Consider the following 21,702-nt stretch of genomic DNA (forward strand, 5'->3'; position numbering starts at 1 on the left):
GTCTCCATGGGGGAATTTGATCTCTGCATTTGACCCATTCATCAGCCTGTCAGAAGCGGGGGGGGGGGGACCCATCTCCAGGTCTTGAGGTAGTCTTGGTCAGGAGTACCTCAGCTGAAGGATTTGACCTATTTTATGTGGTTTATTCTCTTTTAGAAGCAATATTTGTTATTTTTAGGGAAATATTTGAGGATTTTTAAAAATGTCAATAATAATCCAGGCTTGTTCTTTGATAGTTCTTGGACAGTATTAGCCTGCAGAAGTATCAAAACTACTAATACTAATCGATACTAAAATTTGTTTAAAAAAAAAACCCTAAAAAAAAACCTAGATACTCATTTGAGCAAGTATCGATACTAAAATGTCACATGGACACAAGTGAACCTTTCTTTTGAATAGCTGTAGGATGATCTTGAGATGATGGTAGATGACAGTTAATTAATGTATAAAGGATCACTACATATAGCTTGAGGGTAAATTCAAACATAAATTACTAGAGGTGTTTTAATGAAGTACTTTTATAACTGCAGTAGTTGAGTGTACTGCAGCTCCTTGTCAGACAGTGGTCCCAGTGTGTCGCTGTGTGTAGTGATTGTGTTTCTGAGTTTCTGATGAGCGTTGACACGGGGCTGGTCCAGGAGCACCCCGTCATCTGGGATCTATTTGGTACTTCCTGTTTCTCTTTCAAACTCTCATCATCATTCCCACTGCTATATACCATCACTAGTACTACTGCTACTGCTACTACTACTGCTCTTACTACCACCTCCACTAGCACCACTACTACTGCCAATATTACCACTACTAATGCTGCTACTGCTATTACTACTAGAACTACTACCACTACTACTACTACTACTACTGCTATTACTGCTGCTGCTGCTACTTCTGCTGCTGCTCTGGTCTGAACAAAGGCGTCTGTGTGTGAGCAAACAAACCACAAATCAGTGAGAATCTGGCAGAATGTTAAGAGCCAGAAAAAGACCAGCAGATACTAAGGACAGTTCAGAGGACGGGTTGAGAGGACGGGTTCAGAGGACGGGTTGAGAGGACGGGTTCAGAGGACGGGTTCAGAGGACGGGTTCAGAGGACGGGTTCAGAGGACGGGTTCAGAGGACAGGTTCAGAGGAGCAGACCTGGTGAGACGTGGTTAATGCCGTTCTATCTGAATTTTTACATAATTATTTCATTTTAAACCTTTAGGAATGTCCAAAGTTACTCCTCAGTTTAAAATGGATTGTGTTTATTTCAACTAAAGTTTCCTGAGCCGTGGCTCTAAATCATTGGTTGTAGGTCTCACAGTGAAACAGGGACAAAGAGTGTGTGTATCTGTGTGTATCTGCGTTTGTGCATGTATGTGTGTGTATGTATCTGTGTGTGTGTGGGTGGATGCGTGTGTGTATCTGTGTTTGTGTGTTTTTGTTTGTGCATGTATGTGTGTGTGTGTGTGTGTGTGTATGTGCGTACGTGTGTGGGGGTGTGTTTGCATGTGTATTTGTGTGTGTGTGCGTGTGCTTACATTTTTGTGCGTTGTGTGTGTATCTGTGTATGTGTGTGCATTTATATGTGTGTGTAACTGTATGTGTGTGCGTTTGAGTGTGTATCTTTGTGTGCGTGTGCGTTTGCGTGTATCTTTGCATCTGTGTGCGTTTGCGTGTCTGTGTATCTTTGTATCTGTGTGTATTTGTGTGTGTGTCTGTGTGTGTCTATTGGTGGAGGTGGACGGGGACAGGTCTGGCGTGTCCCGGCTGCAGGTGCCGTCCTCTGCTCTGGAGATGACTGATTTGTTTGTGGCTTCATTTCCCTCTGGAGGTTTTATCACACAGGGTTAGACTCTTCAGTCCTTAAACCTAATCTGCAGAAGATATTCACTGTACACATTCTGTAAACAACACAAAAGTACACACATTTATACTCCCCTTTATCAGCAGTTACCCCATATACAAACCACGCATAACCAATAGTATTATGTACAGATAAAAACACTTAACTCTCTCCTCCAGTTCCACATGTGAAATACACTTAAATAAGGAGTAGATTGTGATTCTGGGGGTAACATGCTAACAGCCTGCAGACATGTACGGGAGCCTCTCAGGGACATGCCATGAATTTAAAAAACATTTATGCAGCACATTTCCAAAGGATCAAACTCACTTTACAACTTTGTGCATCATTTCACTCCACAGTGGATGGTGGAAGCTGCTAGTGTGGCCACAGCTGCCCTGGGACAGACTGATACAACCATATTTTACATTTAGAAATGGGTTTACTGGGATTACCTCGCTTTAGGGTTATCAGATCAGTGGTGTAAAGTACTTTCAGGATGCACCGATTCAACACTGGTATCGATTCAGACGGCATCCTGAAAAAATTATTTACTTCAATTCGATTCAAGTTTACTTTTAAAAACAACTTCAGATTACCAAAGTGCTTCTAATAAAAGACAAAAGAACAAATATACAGAGAACACGATACATAGGAAAAGAACAATAAAACACCAAGATATCGTGTCTAGCTAGTATTAAATGCCAGGGAGAAGACATAGGTTTTCAGTCTAATCTTAAAGTGCGTTTTTACAAAGTTGTTCTACATTTACTTGAGAGACAAATAGCAGCAAAAACACATGTTCATTTTGTGTTTTCAGTCTCTACACTGGTATCGGTTGATATCGGGGATCGACAGATACATAAAGGCATAATATCGGCATCAAAATTGGTATCAGAAGTGAAAAAGCTGGACCGATATATATTGCTACTTTCCATATTATTGTTTTTGGTGATATTTTTATGTATCAATATATCAGACTTTTCCTGCCTGTACCTTTTTTTTTTACAGACATTACATTGTTTGTTCTTGTTTCTTCTGCAGCTGAAAGAGGGTAAAATCTTCTACCTTCACGACAGCAGTGAGACGGAGGAGGACTCGTTCACCCTGTCTGCGTCAGCGTACGAGATCGAGAGGAGGAGTCTGCCCATCGTCATCGCGGTCACCGTCATCCCCGTCAACGATGAACCGCCCAGGCTCTCGCGCAACACCGGGCTGGAGGTGAGCACGCCACAGCACAACGAGCAAAGGGTTCGGTTTATGGAGGTCAACCACAGATAAAGGAGCAAAGGGTTAAGATGAAACGCAATAGAATCCAAAATTTAAATGGATGGAGTTTTTGAAGTATCATAATTTCCTGCTAACCCTGGAGTTTAGATCTGTACAAACATGTTCTCAAATGTGAACTTGAGCAGAATCCTGATGATAAAATATAAATAGCAAATCTAATCACAATGTTTATCAGAAAAATCACAACTGGATGTTCTTTCCCAAATCGTGCAGTACTGGTGGGTTCAAATAATGTCATAATATTTTGAAACTGCCCTTATATAGCTAGGTAAAAAATTAAAACCACAATCACAACTGAACCTGTGTGTCCAGAGTCTAAACCTGCAGATAGAGACACAAACAAGTGTGTCTCATATGAGGCTCATTCTGTTTCTGATTGGATAATCGTCTTGAGCTAAAACACAAATTTGTAAAACATCATGTTCAATGTTTCAGAATAAATCAGCATTAGATTTGTTTTCAGTAAAAGTAATATTTTAATTGAACATTTTTACCTTGTATCTGAGGACACTTGGTCACATTCATGAAATTTGAAATATTCATGGCATTTGATTAAAAAAAAAAAAAAAGATAAAAAGTTGCTCTTAAACTGTCTAAATTCAGATGTTTTGACGAGGTTCATCGTTAATGTATTTTTAATTACTGAAACAAAAACTAAAAACTGTATAAAAACTGTATATACGGTGTTTTAATAGCATCATCTACTGTTCCTGGCCTTTTTTGGTAATTTCAATGCAAACTAAGGTAAAGTGTGAGCTGCCTCCAGTGGCCACAGAAATTTCAAGTGCTACATGACATCACACATGACTTCCCTGATTACAGCTAGGTGTATCTGATTACAAACAGTTTGAAATATTGACACCTGTTAAACCAATCACGCTGTTTCTTCTACCTCCAGACCCCGCCCCTCCTCCCTCTGCAGTTTTCTTCAGTCCTTTAGCTACTTCCCAGTTTATTAGCTCTATTTAAATGCATTTGTGGGCGGAGTTTAGGTGTTTAGTCCCACTTTATGTATATATATATTGTGGTTGCAGTCATAAACGCATCTGAAATAACACTTGCTTATGTCCCCAACAACAACAAAAAGAAAATTGGATTGCTCGCCACTTAGTTTGAGTTAAAATAATTGTGTATTCCAAGTGGCAGAGCTCATAACTGCATTGTACCACTAGCTCTCTAAATTGCCTATAGCTCTTACACATATTTGAACTCAGGTTGAACTTGTGAATAGCTGGCGAAATAATCGGAGTCTGGACAGCTTTCAACGGCGCATAAAAACTGTATGAAGCCAGATTTAAAACCAGCGCTCACAGAGAACCGCCGCTGACAGAGCCCTCGATAAATACAGGATGGAATTTCACAAAGTAACGATTCGACCTGATATGTTTCTATGCAGAGCTCTAAAACCAGTGGTGTTTTGTTTTCGGCTCATGTTCTGGTCTAAACAGAATTCGTAAATTGAATCACAAAAGGACATGGTAAGACATTAGATGAATTATGTTTAAAAATGAGAAAAGTTGACAAGAGGCAAGAGAGACGATGTTTTGCATAGAAATAACGGTATCTAAGTTTCGGCTTCTGTGTGCCATGTTCTGTGGTCAACGCTTACATTTATATATCGCTTTTTCACCTTTAAGGCACAACTCACCCATTTCACAAACACTGGGGTCAAGGAGAGTGCCTCGCAATGATTTTTTTATTTTTTTTATTTTAATGTTGAGAGCGGGATTCGAACCTGCGACCTTCGGATCACTGGACAAACACTACCAACTGAGCTACTGTTGCCGCGATGCGCATTTTCCTTCGTAAAGTTGCAGTTTGACCTACTAAAGTGTATTATATCAACCCTCAAAGACTCTAAACTTTTTGTAATCCATCGTGAGCCAATCCCGAGATCTCAGATGAGACGCACGTTTAGGCCTGTCACCATAACAAACGTTGAAGTCTGATATAAACTGCTTGATTGATTGATTGATTGATACAAACTGCGATAAACGATAATATTGACACTACTTTATGCCACTGACACGCAGCAGGGTAATCGCACTGGACCATTTTCATATAGACGGCATCATTAAAAGGCCTGAGCTGCAACAGATAAACAGAATGTATTAATATTTAACAATAATTAGCCATAGAAGTCACTTTTTCAGCCTTTTTTACAGCTCAAATGTGACTGTATTAGGCCAACAAAAAATACCCAAAATTTCCCTACTTTTCAAAAAAAAAAAGTACACTTGATAGGTATTGAGCTCCAAAATACATTGTTCCAGGTTTCATATATAGGACAATAAGTCGATATAGTGATTATTATGACAGGTCTATGCACTGGAGTGTTTTTAGAGACTTATTTTGAAAGGACATCAGAAATTTATTTTGACATCACCTAATCTTTTCCTGTCTTTCCTCTGCTGAAATCCTGGAGACACTCGCTTGATGCTAAAAAAAAACTTAATTTGAGCAGTGTGTAGCATCATTAACACCCATTAGACGTGTATGGCATTGGTGGTGTCGATTGTCAGTTAAAATGCAAAGTGAGTCGTGCAGGTGCTGCACTCACGCGCCGTTACTGAATTGGTGTAAATTGAGAGTGAGAAATTATAATATCTCAAAATCTAAAACGCTATTAACATTTGATTCAGTGTACAATGTAGAGCTTGTAAATCCAGTGACCTCTCTCTCTCTTTCGCTTTTATACAGATTGAGTTGAGTCTGGTCTCCACGGTAACATACATGACCATTGACACAGACAGCGACTCCCTCTTTTCTGCACCACTTGACGACAAACATAACCGTCCAATCAGATTTGTTTTAACAGAATTTAGATATTTTTCAGCCCCCTGTCATATTTTTTCCTTTATTTTTTCCAATATGGACCAATCAGACGTGTCCCTGATTGGCCGATCCACCTGTCAATCACGCCCATTTGAAAACAGGGAAATTCACCGGTGTCCAGACTCATCTTTCTAAAGTATTGAAGAAGTGTGTAGTCTGGATCCCAGGCAAATGTAGAGCCATAATGATGGTATTTTCCCTGTACTAGTCCTATGTACTGTAATGACCAGCAGTGCAAATCTGTTTCCACGATTAAACAATTACATAATAAGGACAAAAATGATTTCATATTTTCTGTTAAGATCTCGCTCCTCTCCACAGTCCTGTATCCCAGCTGTGTGTTGTGCACTGGAGGAGGGAGAGTTGAAAAGGCAGCAGTAATCAGTTCAGAACTAGAAACCCTCCGTGGCTCGCGTCGCCGTAGCAACCCATATTTTTGGAAAACCAATATGGCCGACACGAGACCGCGGCTTCTCTCTGGCTTTGGGAGCATGCAGGCTCTGTGTCTCTGAACTGTGGTCTCACACCGTAACATGAGAATCAGACAAACCAGAGCACAGAGTTTAACAGTGCTAGAAAGAGGGGAAAATGTAAAAGTAGAAAAGTTATATGGCAAAAATGTACTCGATTACAACTGCTGCCAATTTGCTACTGTATTATACTATAGTTTCTTTTAAAGTGCTTATAACACATTTAGTCAGTTGGTGGGATAATAATAATACAAATAATAATAATAATAATAATAATAATAATGATAATAATAATGATGATAATAATAATAATAATAATAATAATACCTGTTGTAAATATACATTATAGCTTTATACCAATCAAGAAAAGTTGGGGTTTTTTTTTGTTTTGTTTTGTTTTTTTTCCTTCAGTGTTTAGAAAGAGCAATGTCTCAATGCTAATGCGAATGCTAATTTTGAGCCAATATAAAAACAGCGTCACAAATTGAAGAATTATATTTAAAAACAACCAGTAGTCTTTATTTTAACTAATTTGAACTGTAATATGTTATCTATTTCATGTTTTATGCTTTTAATAAAAATTAGCTTGAGGTTTAAGACACGGCAAGCTAGCTACTGCTGCTGTGCACAAAGCCAATTCTCTCTAAAAGTTTGTCACAATTTACACAAGAAACACATTTTCTGATACTTTAAACATTATTTCAACAAAACAAAGATGTTTTCTTTTATTTTGTCAAATTAATAATTTCTGTGTACATTGGATGAGTTTTGGCCCTGTGTCTAACATGGTTGCTAAGTAACAGTTATGGAATTTCCCAGCATGATGTCATGATTTCCCACCAGGAAGTAAAATTTGAAACATAAAACATGGCCAAACAGAGAGAATATTTATTGATCTTTACTGTGTTTTCGTAAAATGTCAAAATAAATCACATTGTTTGAAACCACTCGTTGTCTGAGCTCTGCTCAATCAGAGCAGTGAACGCAGCGCTGTCTCATTCATCATGGCTATCTCTAATAGAAATACCAGACCTGTTGACACTCCTGCTCGCTGATTGAAACAAGGAAGTGTGTGTTTTATGAGGCGTTCAGGGACCTGCAGGACTGATCAGACAGGGAGCAGGACTGACCCAGGCTCAGATCCGGCTCTGGTCTGGATCAGGTCTTGATCCTGGTCTAACTCAGTCTGAGGATTACATCTGCTCCCCATTAAACTCCCCCTGTGTCTGCTAACCATCTCTAGAGATCAACTAACTCCAACGTACTTTGTCAAATATTACTCCATATCTTTCTGTACGATCTCGCTGCCTTTGAACACTTATGAGTCTCATTGTTTTGGTAAGATGATAGACTACTGTGTAATAACCCTATAGCAGACAAACTCCCATAACATTTGTATTAAGAAGAGACATTATCCAAACATACGTAGCTTTTAAGTATATTGTAGGTATTTGCACTGTTGATCTGAGTCTCTAAATAGGCCTAGCAATACCACGGCTACTTATGAAGAGACACCAGGGAATCCCCTTAAAGGCCCTGTACCTGATTTTCCCATGTATCTGAGGTCAAAATATGTCTGCTGCATGCTGTCTGCGCCTGACTATGAAGCGTTTCACATTAGCATGCTAGTTGTTGTTAGATTTATCGTCTGTCTTGAAAACTCAAAACAAAACTGATTCATTTTAAACAGTTTACAGTGGTCCAAAGCTACTCCTTATTTACTTTATGCATTCAGAGCATCCTAATTATTCACCTAGATGAGTTTATAAGTGCTTTTCACGACTTTCAGAGAATAGAGCGGAATTTTGCCGTGACAGTAATGCTGACAAAAACTGGCCATTAAGCTTTAGATATTCATTCCTTATATTCTTTGACATACCTGGATTAGTGTTAGGCTTTCGATCCCAAATGATGGCGCCCCCTAGAGTCTAAAACATTTAAACCACTGATGTGCGTCTCTCTAAACTAAGTGATTTGCCTATAGCGCTCCTTCATTACGGGTCCAAATGAAATATCAGCTATTGTGTCCGGTCAAATTGAGTCTCCAGTCTCGTCCTTTTAGCAGCTAAATGCATTGATTGTTATAGAAACCTCCAATTTAAAGGAACACTTTCAGTCTACCTGCCTCTCTCTCCTCTCTTCTCCTCTCATCTCTATCTCTCCTCTCTCCTCTTGCTCTCCTCCTCTCTCTCCTCTCCTCCCCTCTCCTTTCTCTCTTCCCCTCCGCCTCTCCTCTCCCCTCATCTCTCTCTCTCCTCTCTCTCTTTCGCTTTCCTCTTCCCTCTTCTCTCCCTCTCATCTCTCTCTCTTCTTGCTTTCCTCCCCCTCTCTTCTCTCCCCTTTCCACTCTCACTCCCTCTCCTCTCACCTTCTCTCCTCTTCCCTCTTCTCTTTTTCTTGTCTCTCTCTCTCATTTCTCTCTCTCCTCTTGCTTTCCTCCCCCTCTCTCCTCTCTCTCTTTCGCTTTCCTCTTCCCTCTTCTCTCCCTCTCATCTATCTCTCTTCTTGCTTTCCTCCCCCTCTCTTCTCTCCCCTTTCCACTCTCACTCCCTCTCCTCTCACCTTCTCTCCTCTTCCCTCTTCTCTTTTTCTTGTCTCTCTCTCTCATTTCTCTCTCTCCTCTTGCTTTCCTCCCCCTCTCTCCTCTCCCTCTCCACTCTCGCTCTCTCTCCTCTCTCTCCTCTTGCCTCTTCTCTTTCTCTCATTTCTCTCCCTCTCATCTGTCTCTCTCCTCTTGCTTTCCTCCCCCTCTCTCCCTCTCCACTCTCTCTCTCTCCTCTTGCCTCTTCTCTTTCTCTCATTTCTCTCCCTCTCATCTGTCTCTCTCTCCTTTCTCATCTGTCTCTCTCCTCTTGCTTTCCTCCCCCTCTCTCCTCTCCCTCTCCACTCTCACTCCCTCTTCTCTTCCCTCTTCTTGTTCTCACCTCTCTCTCTACTCTTGCTCTCCTCTACCCTCGCCTCTCCATCTCCCCTTCCTTTCTCCCCCTCTCCTCTCACTGTCTCTCATCTCCTCTCTCTCTCTCTCTCTCTGCCCCCCTTCTGTCTTCTCTCTCATCTCCTTTCTCTCTGCCCCCCCTTTCTCCTCTCTCACTACTCTTGCTCTTCTCCCCCTTTTCTCCCCCTCTCTTCTCTCTCCTCTCCTCCACTCTTGCTATCTTTCTCTCTCTCTCTTTCCACCTCTCCCACACCCCTCTCTCTCTCCCCTCTCTCCTCTTTTTTCACTCTTCCTTCTCTAGCTCATCCTGGTTCTGTTGAGTGGATCGCTGAGGCCATCCAGTGGTGAGATGGGGGAAGTGTCGGTGGCTGGTGATGTTTATTGAGTTTGACTTCTAAATAATGAAAACAGACTCGTCCAAAGCAATTAACACATTTTTTTCCTCAGTCTCTTCAGAAAGTGGTGTCATTACTCAACCCCAAAGACGTGACCCACTCTAAAAATAATGACAAGGTCCAACATTTGTGGATCATAAGTCTTAATATTTCTTTCAAAGTCAGTCTCCCATATAATATATTTTGTCATAAGATAAGATGAGAAAACTTTTATTTGGGGAAGAATACAGAACAAGACGTCAAAATCAAGATTAGGGTTTTGAGCCGGTGTTTACAGTGAAAGGAATTTATTGTAGTTTTGGTGATTTTAAGACACAAAAAATATAAACAAAGAGTGAATGACATATGTACAGAGACTGGGGCAGTTTAAGGGAAAAATAAATGTGCTAAACAAAAAAACATCCCCCAAACACCGACTGACACAATGGGAACGCTTTATAAGATCGATAGTAACTCACTGCAGCCTGTCTCCTCTCTCTCCTCTTCACCTTCTCCTCTGTCTCTTCTCTCTCTCTCTTCCCCCATTTCTTTCCTTCACCTCTTCTTTTTCTCTCCCTCTTTCCTCTCAGTCTTATGTCTCTTCTTTCTCTTATCTCTTTCCTCTCTGTGTCCTCTCTCTCTCACACACCCTTTCCTTTTCCTATCCTCTCCCTCTCTCTCCTTCTTCTCTCTCTCTTCTCCCTCTCTCTGTCCTATCTCTTTCCTTCCCTCTCCCCCCTCTCTCTCCTTCTTCGTCTCTCTCACTTCTCCCTCTCTCCTCTCTCTGTCCTATCTCTTTCTCCCCCTCTACTTTCTCTCTTCACCCCCCATCTCTCTCTTCCCCCTTTTCTCTCCTTCACCTCTTCTTTTTCTCTCTGTTTCTGTCTCTCTTATGTCTTTCCCTCTGTGTCCTCTCTCGACCCCTCTCCTCTCTCCTTTTCTCTCTCTCTCTCCCCTCTCTTCTCTGTCTTATCTCTCTTTCCTTCTCCCCCTCTCCTTTCTCTCTCTCACCTCTCTCTCTTTCTCTCTCCTCTCTCCTCTCCTCCCCCTGGCTCCTTTCTCTCTCCTCCCCCTCTCTTTCCTCCTTCCTCTCTCTCTCTCTCTCTGTCTTTCTTCTATTTAAAAGAGTCTTTCTGGGGATGTGGCCCATTTCTTTGAGTGTCTTTGTCTCAGGCAGACGTCCAGTCCACGTCCATGAGGAGCTGTGTCTCTGATAACTCCGTCCATCCGCACAACTTCACTTAACCTTTGACCTTTATACTTTAGATTTATACTTCTGTTTACTCTTTTTACTTGCTCTTTCATTTTTGTTCATTGCACACACTGGTCAAATCACCTCAGTGTCCTCATACACCAATTATAAAACTATTTAAAACTATTAGCCACTTTGTTTCAATGTAAATATCAATGAGGTAGAAATAAAATTATAGAGCACATCACCATAGTAACCGAACCAGCAGATGTTGTGAATCAGGAAGTCATGCAAATAAAGTACATGAGCTTTATTTATAACACCAGTCACCCTCTCATTCAGTGTTTTTTTCTTAATTTTATTTTACATTTTATATATGCACACAGGCGAATCAGATATATGAAGTACGATATATGAAATGATGATTCAAGAATAAAAATCTAATAACTCTATAAAATAATTTTGGACGCAAAGGATGGATGCTTTTTTAATTTTGTAGATTTATTTAACATTTTTTCTTTGCTACACAATTCCATCTTATTTGATATCTTCTGTATGTATGTTAAACGTAGAAAGCAGTCAAAAAACTTGAATGAGATGATGTGTCGTGACGTTTGACGGGAAGTGTATGTCCATTCAACCAAACTAATGTGAAACATCTGCAAGTTTGATCGTAAAAATCTTGGCTATTGGGCTGTTTATCTGTGTTAGGTAAAAAGAAATAAATGATCAGTGGTTGTGTCCATACAATGCACTGACCGGCAAACATGCTGTTATTCTGCAGGCAAGATTAACCAGGGAGTTGTATTTTTACATTTATTATATTTATTATTTATTATTTATTTTTTATTATTTATTTTTTATTTTTTATTTTTTATTTTTTATTTTTTATTTTTTATTTTATTTTATTTTTTTATTATTATTAAAGGTGAATATTCATGGTCATAACTCAGTAAAAAAAAGAGGTCCTAACACACATCTAGAGTTATTTCTATCACTGGGACTTCAAAAAGAATCATTAAGGCTTGAACAGACAGTGGCTCAGCTGGTACTGATTCACTGATCTAAAGGTTGATGGTTGAAATCCCACTCTTGACATTTACATCAATGGTTGAGTGTCACATCCTGGGGCAAGACACTATGGAGGAGTTTCCGCAGAATGAAGGATTTTTGAGCAATAAAAACACCTGTAATGAAATAAATACTACATTTATAGACTGATTTTATGCCGTACTCAATAATGTAAACAAGTAGGAGAAAAGTTACATAGTGAAGCTTTAACTGACACATGTTGCCAGATGTTTTTGACAGTCAGTTATTGTTACCTGATCCGTATAAGTGTCCTCTCTCTGTCTCTGTGTGCAGGTTCTGGCCGGAGAGGAGGCGGACATCACGGCGGCCATGTTACAGACCCAGGACTCAGACACTCCCGCAGAACAGCTGGTCTACAACGTGGAGGCGCCCATGAGCGGCAGGGTGGCTCTGAAGGAGGCTCCGGATGACGAGATCATGAACTTCACCCAGGCCCAGGTCAACAGCGGAGAGGTCATCTTCATCCACGAGGGTCAGTGTCAGCACATTTACCTTTTTTAATACTCCGACAGTGTAACGAAGTCATGTATGTCTCATTTAAATCACTTTAAAGGGGTATTATGAAACGTTTCCGGTCTCCATGGAGATGATATCGCTTTGCCTAGATAGAATGTTACAAAGTATGGTTTTTGATGTGTCTGTCTTCTATTTATTTAATTACAGTTTCGTTTGTTTGGGGGGGGTTTTTTGCTCAAAATACATAGAAAAACATGCATTCTTACTGTAAGCGGAACTGCCTTTCCACAGATCTGACCTGTAACTACCCCTGACAAGTTCACCTGCTTGTCTTTATAGAGAAAGATAAGTTTAATGCGTTAGTGTGGAACATTCCAGATGGAGCAGTAACATCACCATGGAAACAAGCTGCTTCATTTCATATTAAAACAATTGTGTATAATAGATCTGCCTTTATTTTGAAAATCTAGCTTCCTGGCAGATTTTTTTTTCATGTATATGTTTTTTTTTATTTTTTTTTTTTTTATCTCACCTTTGTAAATGCACTTAATGTTTAGAACTAACTATTAAAGATGTTTTTGTGAATAAAATGTATGAAAAGCTCCTTCATGTCCCTCTTATGTCTCCCTTTTTCCTGCTCAGGTGAGGAGTCTGGAGGGTTTGGGTTCACAGTGACAGACGGAGAGCACACGTCTCCTCTGTACCAGTTTGTGGTCACCGCCCGACCCCTCACCATCACCATGGTAACGCAGGAGGAGCTCATGGTGTTTCCTGGTAAGAACAATGCTTCATTATTTATTTCCATCATGTTTTATTACAGAACCAGAGTGCAAAAAACAAAACTATGATACAGAGACGGTATAGAGCTAATGATAATGATGATAATAATAATAACGCCTTAGTGTTGTACAGCGTTTTTCAGACCGCTGCTAACACGGACACACCACTTTCACACTGGGTCATGTGGGAGAAGTGTCTTGCTTATGGATACAAGAACAGGTTTGCCACTGGAGCAAACCTGTTGTTGTATCCATAATTCCCAGCGGTCTCCCATCCAAGTGCTAACCAAGCCCGGCCCTGCTTAGCTTATCCAACTTTGGCAAGGAGGTTTTGACCTAAAAAAAGGTTCAATGTGCAATTTTAGTGACATCTTGTGGTGATTCAATTTCTGTATATATGTGTAAAATGAAACTGGTAGTGGATAGTCAGACAAACAAGGTGTTATTCATATGAAAGGGCCATTTTTGTCGCTGAATTCCCCCATGATTTTGTGTTATTTTCACAGGAACACGGCAGCCCATCTCCAGCGCCAACCTGGGGGCGGAGACCAACGAGGACGGCAACGAGATCAGCTACTCCCTGATCAGACCGCCTCGACTCGGGAGGCTCATCATCGCCCGGGGAGACAACCGCTTTGACGAGATCACACGATTCTCACAGACACAGGTTTGTAAAGGGGCTCAGAATGATGAGACGTTAGGGCCGTTGCCATAGCGAGTAACAATTTACAACTGAAGAAAAAGGGGAGAAAAATGTTGCATATAACAGGAAGCTGAAACCCCAGAATAGGTTGTGTTCACATTTCAGAATTTGATGCTGTGATGATTTCAGATGAAGGACAAAAGACCGTTTTTCTTATTATAATTACATTGTACTTGGCCCTGAAATATCTAAAAGGTAAATTCACTAATGTTGAACCTGATCATTTCTATTAATGACTAGACCAAAAAACCCACAGTTAAAACAGAAATCTGCATTTTAACTATATTCATTTTAGTTGCCCCCACCTTTTTAAAATATAATTAGCCCAGAGAATGTTGTGATGTCGTCTGAAACACAGAAATAGTTCTTGCATTGTACAAGTGGAGTGGGACATCCCAAAGTTTAATCAAGTAATTATATTAATAATAATGCATTTGTTTTATGAAGCTATTCATATTTTAGCTGATTAGAGAGGCTTGGGTTTTTTGTTTTGTTTGTTCTTTTGTTTTGTTTTTTGTTTTTTTGTTTTTTTTATATCACAGTTGGAGTCAGCAGGTTCCTATTGTCTCCAGCAGATGGCACCATTTAACACTAAACGCTCAGCAGTTTATACTCTTTAGAAAACATAGTATTTTCAGGTGCTGTTTTTTCAGTTTTTATTTATGTGTTGTCTGACAGTTTTCAATTTTATAAACTTTTTTTTTATCTTCACTTCTTATGTTCTACATTCAACTTCTGTGACATGAACACTGTACTGTCTAATCAGCGGCGTGCGTATTACTAAGTTCCATTCACTCTATTAGTTTTACTTTTAGATCGACATTTTGAAGAAATTGTACTTCTCCATTGCAATATAAAGTAGCAGTACTTTTACATGATTTTGGTCACTCTGTTAGTATCAAACATTACATTTGATCATTTTAATGGCCTACACTTTTGAAAGGCATTATTTTTGTGACTTTAATGTTTTATCTAAACCTTAATTATATATTATATATCCAATGTAGTTGTCGAAGAATAACTCAATTTTATTACTTCAGTAAAAGTACAGATACCAGAGCAAAAGTAAAAGTAAAAGTATCACATGAAAAAATCTACTTAAGTAAATGTATTAAAGTATTTGTTTAAAATGTATTATGCACAGATTTTGAGATCTAATAAAGCTTCAAATGTAGTGATTTTGATAAAGATTTAAGATGAATTTTGTTCAGCAGAAAGAACTGAATCCTTTTTTTTTAAATTTGTATATTTTTGTTTGCTCAAACTGCAAATGTGTTAAAATAAACCATCAGTCCTTTGAGCAGGTCTCAAACAATAATAAAAAGTCAGTAGCCCAGTTAAAAAATGTAGTGAAGTAAAATTAAAAAGTATCCACTTAAAATTTACTTCAGCAAAGTGTGGATACCTAAAATTTGTACTTAGTATAGTGCTTTACTACTTTTACTTTGTTATGTTCCAGCACTGATCAGATTTTAAATCCAAACAGTTACTTTACAGTCCTTATTGTTACTTAAGTCATTATTTGGGTGAATACTTTACCAGACTGACATGAGCCAGTGGTCTAAACAGTGTGTCTCCCACTGGATTCCCATCTGCTGCTACAAATATCCACATCCCAGAGTCATGACTGTGCCCACGTCAGCGTGAGAGCTCAGACTTTCTCAGGGGAACTCATGCCCCTGTGGATAGGTCAGACCTGGTTTAGACCATGTTCATCCTGGTTTAGTCTTGGTTTAGCCCTGGTTTATAATTTTATAAAAGGCTCTATAATCTTTATAGTTTAACCTGAGCTGGAGACGGGTCAGATCCTCAGGTGATGTTCACTGTTTAACTGTCAGATGCAGATGTGTGGACCTGGTTTATGGTTCATATCTCTGTAATCACTGGGCCTATCCACATGAAACAAAAACTGGCACAAAGTTTAATATATATTTTTTTCAGAAGAGTGGTGCCATTGTAAAGCAGGTTTGCAGCATTTGCAAATGAGAGTGGCTAAAGTTTACATTTGTTAAAATGCAGATTTTTGTTGTAATATAGTGAGCTGAAGAGTCACTAATGAAAGTGATCAGGTTCAACATTTGTCAGTTTATCTTTTAGATACTTCACCTCAAAGCACAATCAGTCAATAGGGAAACCTGTCCCGTTCCATCTACCAGGGATTATGACATCATTAAATTATAAAATGAAAAAAAAAAAGTGAATATAACCAGGGTTCAGAATTGCAGCTCAACAGAGACTGAACCAGGAACTAAAGCAGGACTAGAACATGACTACACCCAGACTTTACTGGGATCAAAACCAGAACCAAAGCAGGACTAGTCTTTAGCCCTACTTTAGAATACATTTGTTTTAGCAGCAGTTACTAAAGTTTTGTCCAGTTTTTCCTGACATCGGACAACATCTCCATGGAGACAAGCAGATGACATAACTTCCATCAGAAAAGCTTCATAGTCCACATTTAACCCAACATGTGAATGGCCTTGTTTTTGTTGTTTATTCTGTTTTAAATGACCATCTTTAGCTGTGATTAGATCTATATATACAACGTTATCCTATTTATCCTCATTATTATGTTTATTTAGATGGATTAGACCTTGGTTTAATCCTTAGTTATACAGTTTTTCCACTTTAATCCAGAGCTGTTTGTTCATCTTGTGTTTATATTTCCACTTCCCTCTGTTTATTTTTGTTGAAGAGAGATTTGGAGAAAAAGCGGTTGAAATCAGGACATATGACCTCAGTGTTTCAGAATGATCCATTACATTCCAGTGGTCAAAGTATTGTCCACTGAGCCAAACCAAACCACGGCTGAGTCTACAGAGAGAAAAGCAACAGTTGGATCTATAGGGCTGTCAAAGGAATTACTATTTGCGATTTATGTTTTGATAATGGGATTCAGTTCAAAGTTCACATTTTAAATACGTCGAGAAGAATTGACAAAAAGACTGAAATATGAACTGAGAAAAAATTAATTCAAGAATCACTTTTTAGAACATGTTTGTACAGACGTAAACTGCAGGGTTAGCAGTTTTTTTATGCAGAATAAGTTTGTTTGTTTCAAATTATGTTACTTCAAAATCTGCAGCATTTACAGATTAAACCGTGATAATTATAACCATTGCAATTAATCTATATTCTGTGACTAAAAACATTGTCAAAATCCTCTTCCCAACACTGTAAATAAGACATTTGATGATTGTGATCGATATAAAACTAGTATAGTGCCACTTTTTGCAGCTGATGTCATTAACACTCTTTGGGAGGGTGAAGCTAACCGGAGGAACTGCTCTGTCTGAAACTATGTGACTCATTCAAGTGGCCAAACGTCTTCACTCTTAAATTCTGTCAACTGGACAAAAGTTTCAGTTTTTTTTTTTTTTATTGTTATGGATCATACCTGAATGACTGAGGGATTACACAGGCATCTCTGTCTCAAATTAGACTTTAATCTGAACACAATCTGACCATAAAGAACTGACGAAGATGGAACTATAACATGGAGTTTATCTGTGCTGTTAAACGAGTCCCGCTCAAACATAACATTACAGTTACAATCAAGCACTAGCGAACAGTTTTTCAGTTAGTTACTCTCAGTTATTGGTTGAAAATCAAACACCTAACACTTCACCACACATTAGCAACAATGCCACTCGGAAACAAGAAGAAAAGACACACAATGGATTTAAACAGCACATTTTCAGGAGCCTGTGATCAATAAAAGCATCGCTAGGTTCCATTAGCGTTCTACAATTCGATTTGAGATGGAGGGAAAAGGCCAATATAACTGTGGGGATTCACTGTTCAGCCCATTAGCTGTGGTATTGCAAATCCAAATATTTTCTGAGGTAGAAAATTGGCAGGAGGGGTTTGAAATTCACTGGTGATGACGTTTATGGGTTCCTCTTGCTTGCTTTGGGACACTTGGGGCAGAATAAAGTTGCCTTAAATGTTGAAATTTATGGAGTGAAAACTGTATGACTGTAAATTTGACGCCTCCTCTCTGTCTCTGTCCGGTAGCTTGAGTCCGGAGCAGTGTTTTATGAGCACCAGCTTCCAGAAGAACCTTTTTGGGTCACGAGGGATTCCATAGAGCTGATCCTGTCCTCGCAGCCAGCCCCAGACGTCAGACACATCCTTCCCATCACCATCTCCTACTACGCTGCCCATAGCAACGTCTCCTCACAGCTGTGGAAGAACAAAGGTGAACTCAGCACTTTAATTTAGTCAAAGAGTCCGTGTTACACTCTGATCTATGTTATAATATTGTTTTCTCGTCAAAAACACATCAGGAGTTGAGTTTTGTTTCATTCACACATGTTTCAGACACAAACCCTGCATATACTGTATAGGCGAAGTTCTTCTCTCAAACAGAAAACACTCTGTTCCACCTTGTGATGTCATCATGTGGTAATACAGGAAGTGCTCCACTGTGTTTTTAAACTCCACACTTTCACTGGAATCATTTGGATAATTTCCCTGGAATTGCCCATTTCTACTGAACTAAAGGTAAAAGGAGCTGTTAATTTGAAAACTATCGCTTCATTACATCACGAGGTGGGACAGAGCATTTTGAGCAAAGTGATAATAAAGGGTTACTCATGTGTGAGGCATGTGTGAATGTATGTTTTTGAGGAGATAACAACTTTAAAACAATGCTTAAAGCTCACAATAGTCAATTTCGCGTAATAGGACCTTAAAATAAGACATATTAATGACATAAAACACTGACTTTTTTGAGCTTTTAACCATTTTATAGCATTACTCCCTCATCAAAAACATACCTGGTGTTACATTTTGCCATTTTGCATCCAAGTAGCTTATTCATTTTAGTGTCAGATGACAGTTCACACATCAGCATAGTTAAATGGACTTAACTAATAGCAGCTAGTCCTTACTGTAAACTACGAGAGTGTGTTAGATTCATTGTAGTTAGCTCCTCCCGAACCCAACGAACCCTGTCAGAACTGAAGAAGCATCTTGGATGAGAGGTGAAGTGTATTCAATCAAAAACAATTGACAGAATTCAATTTTATTTTGCGATGGTCCTTGGCCTTTTATTTTTCATTTCTTTATTTTATTTCAAAAGTATGCATTGTGACGTTTTCAAATGTTCTGTTCTATTTTGACTCGTTAGTTAATTCCTGGTTTAAATCTTAGTTATGCAGAAGACTGAAACAGAAAACTTCCTTAAAATTTACTAAAATAAATAAATAAATAAATAACATAAAAAATAGCTAACTCATTAAACCCATTTCATTTTTTCTCCTCAGGTTTGGATATCGTGCAGGGTCAGCGAAAAGCCATTGACGCATCTGTCCTTGACGCTTCCAATCTCCTTGCCAGTCTTCCAGAATCTAAACGCAATGAGGCAGATGTGGTCTACGAAATCAAACAATTCCCCTCCCGTGGCCGCTTAACCCTTGGAGGACAGGACTTACCCCGGGAATCGCCTTATTTCGTGCAGGAAGATATCAACAATGGAGCTGTGGAATACGTTCACGACGATTCCGGTGCTACTTCTGATAGCTTTGCGTTCAGAGCAAGACTTAGGACTTCAAACCAAGGTACCTCTTCACCAGCTGAATCTGTAGTTTTGGATGAAGTCTTTAACATACCGATCAGACGACGCGGTTCCGATCCTCCAGAATTGGTAACTTCGGATATGCTTCTCGAAGTCCTTCAAGACTCTATGACCATTTTAAGTCAAAAACATCTCAACACCCAAGATGAAGACAGCTCGCCTGATGAGGTACACTTTAAGGTGACGAAACCGCCCAGAAACGGAAGACTCTTGTTCTTGCCAAGAATGGACATTACGACAGACTTCACCCAAGATATGGTCAATCGCGGTCAAATTGGATTCCACAGTGATGGTAGTCTACGAGAAGGGTTTTTCGAGTTTTACGTCACAGATGGAGAGCACCAAACCGAATCATTTACGCTTCATATTGGCGTCCTTGCTCACACTTTAGTTCTAACCAAAGCTCCCGAAATCAAAGTTAAACAAGGCGATGACGAAACACTCATTACTGAAGAGATGTTGAAAGCTACTACGGGTGGACCAATAAAAGAAGATGTACTTTATAAGATTACAGGTGTACCCAAATACGCAGCTGTTATGGTAGATCGCCAACCAACTTCCGCATTCACGCAAGAACAAATTCGCCAAGGTAGAGTCAGCGTCCGCTTCGTCAAATCTACATCTCCGCGGGATAGCGTAGCCTTTGTCGCTCGTAGCAGGGCCGCTAACACGTCCTCCACTCTTAACATCACAGTCCAACCGCTTGCTAACATTGCCGAAAATCCGATGTTACCTCAAGGCACCAAAGTGAGAGTGGATCGTAAACTTTTGGACGCAACTCCACTGGCGAACAAAACGAGAACATTGCCAACGTTTACAGTCATCCAGCAACCGAAAAGTGCGAGGTTTGTTATTTCTGATGGTCCAAAGGCAGGGCAGACCATAGACTCATTTAGCCAACAGGAACTAGATGATGGGCGCGTTGCTATGGAAATCAAACCATCGCGTTCTGGTTCGAAATCAGGTGTGAGTAAAGACGAAGCTAGGTTTTTGCTCAAAGCTCATGGAGTCCCACCTGCAGAATGTGTCCTATCTTTTCAAACTAGCCCTTATAATGCCACAGGTGTGTATCCTGTGACTCTATTAAGATTACCGTCTGGGTACGACCTTCCTGTTGGCACCCAAGATATGCCACGAATGGGTGACTGGCCCACCACCGCTCCCACTAGCAACCATAGAAAACCAGTCGCATCTAAACGTAGCAACATCTGGTCCATTCTAATCCCAATTCTTGTAATTCTCCTGCTGCTCCTCCTGGCAGCGATCTTGGCGTACTACGTGATCCGTAAGAATAAAACGGGCAAGCACAACGTCCAATCAGCATCTGCCTCCAAGCCTAAGAACGGAGAAGTAGCCGGAACAGAGACTTTCCGGAAAACTGACGCAGCCAACAACATCCCCATGGCGACGGTGGGGGGGAAAGATGCCGATCCAGAGTTGCTGCAGCATTGTCGAACATCGAGCCCCAGCAAGAATCAGTACTGGGTGTAGGACTTGGTGAATAGGTTGCGTTCACGTTGTATTTGATGGTGTCATAGTTTCAGGTGGAGTACCTCTAGAAATATGCAAATAGAAATCCTCAAACGTTGAACCTTGTTTGGGATTGACTCCATATTAATCTGACAGTTAAACAGCAAATCGCACCATAGAATTCTGACCTGTCCAGCTCCAGCTCAGTTTAAACTATGGGGTTTCTAGAGTCGCTGTGATATCACGTGAACGCAGCCTATTCAAGATGAACTCTCAAGATTTCAAAACCGTCCTCATCCAATTCAACTTTTCCTCTTGCCACAGCAGTTTAGATAAAAAAATAAAAAGACAAAAAAGACAAAAAGCTATGTAACTTTTCTGGTTGCGGTCCATTGCCTGCTTGTCTGGTTGGAAACATTATTACTTTGCCAAGAATGTTCCACAGTATGCCTTTAAATGTCTGTGAATGCTTCTCTGAACAGAAGTTGGGGTCTAAAATACATTCTAAGACCCAAACTAAAACAATATGGCTAATTAGGGTATGCTAATAGGAAATCATTAGAGGCTTGAAGGATCATGGAAAATATGACTAAAGGACAGTTCACACCTTAGGGTAGTTCAAAGGACTTAACTAATAACAGGTACTACTTACTGTAAAAATACTTAGTTTCAGTGTCGTTAGTCTTACCAGAAACCAGAAC

At 39.8% G+C, this 21,702-nt stretch overlaps 1 protein-coding gene across 1 annotated transcript in view; it reads left to right on the plus strand.

Annotated features, from left to right (window-relative positions):
* Positions 1-21,354, plus strand: part of cspg4 (chondroitin sulfate proteoglycan 4) — a 138,604-nt gene extending 117,250 nt beyond the window's left edge. The window contains exons 6-11 of the mRNA XM_033968304.2: positions 2,869-3,045; positions 12,286-12,484; positions 13,111-13,242; positions 13,754-13,914; positions 17,968-18,151; positions 19,221-21,354. Of these exons, the coding sequence (XP_033824195.1) occupies positions 2,869-3,045; positions 12,286-12,484; positions 13,111-13,242; positions 13,754-13,914; positions 17,968-18,151; positions 19,221-21,022 (2,655 nt within the window). The 3' untranslated portion in view covers positions 21,023-21,354. The remainder of the gene's footprint in view (positions 1-2,868; positions 3,046-12,285; positions 12,485-13,110; positions 13,243-13,753; positions 13,915-17,967; positions 18,152-19,220) is intronic.
* The last annotated feature ends 348 nt before the right edge of the window (positions 21,355-21,702 follow it).

The sequence above is a fragment of the Periophthalmus magnuspinnatus genome, chromosome 6 (assembly GCF_009829125.3).
Source record: "Periophthalmus magnuspinnatus isolate fPerMag1 chromosome 6, fPerMag1.2.pri, whole genome shotgun sequence".
NCBI lineage: Eukaryota > Metazoa > Chordata > Actinopteri > Gobiiformes > Gobiidae > Periophthalmus > Periophthalmus magnuspinnatus.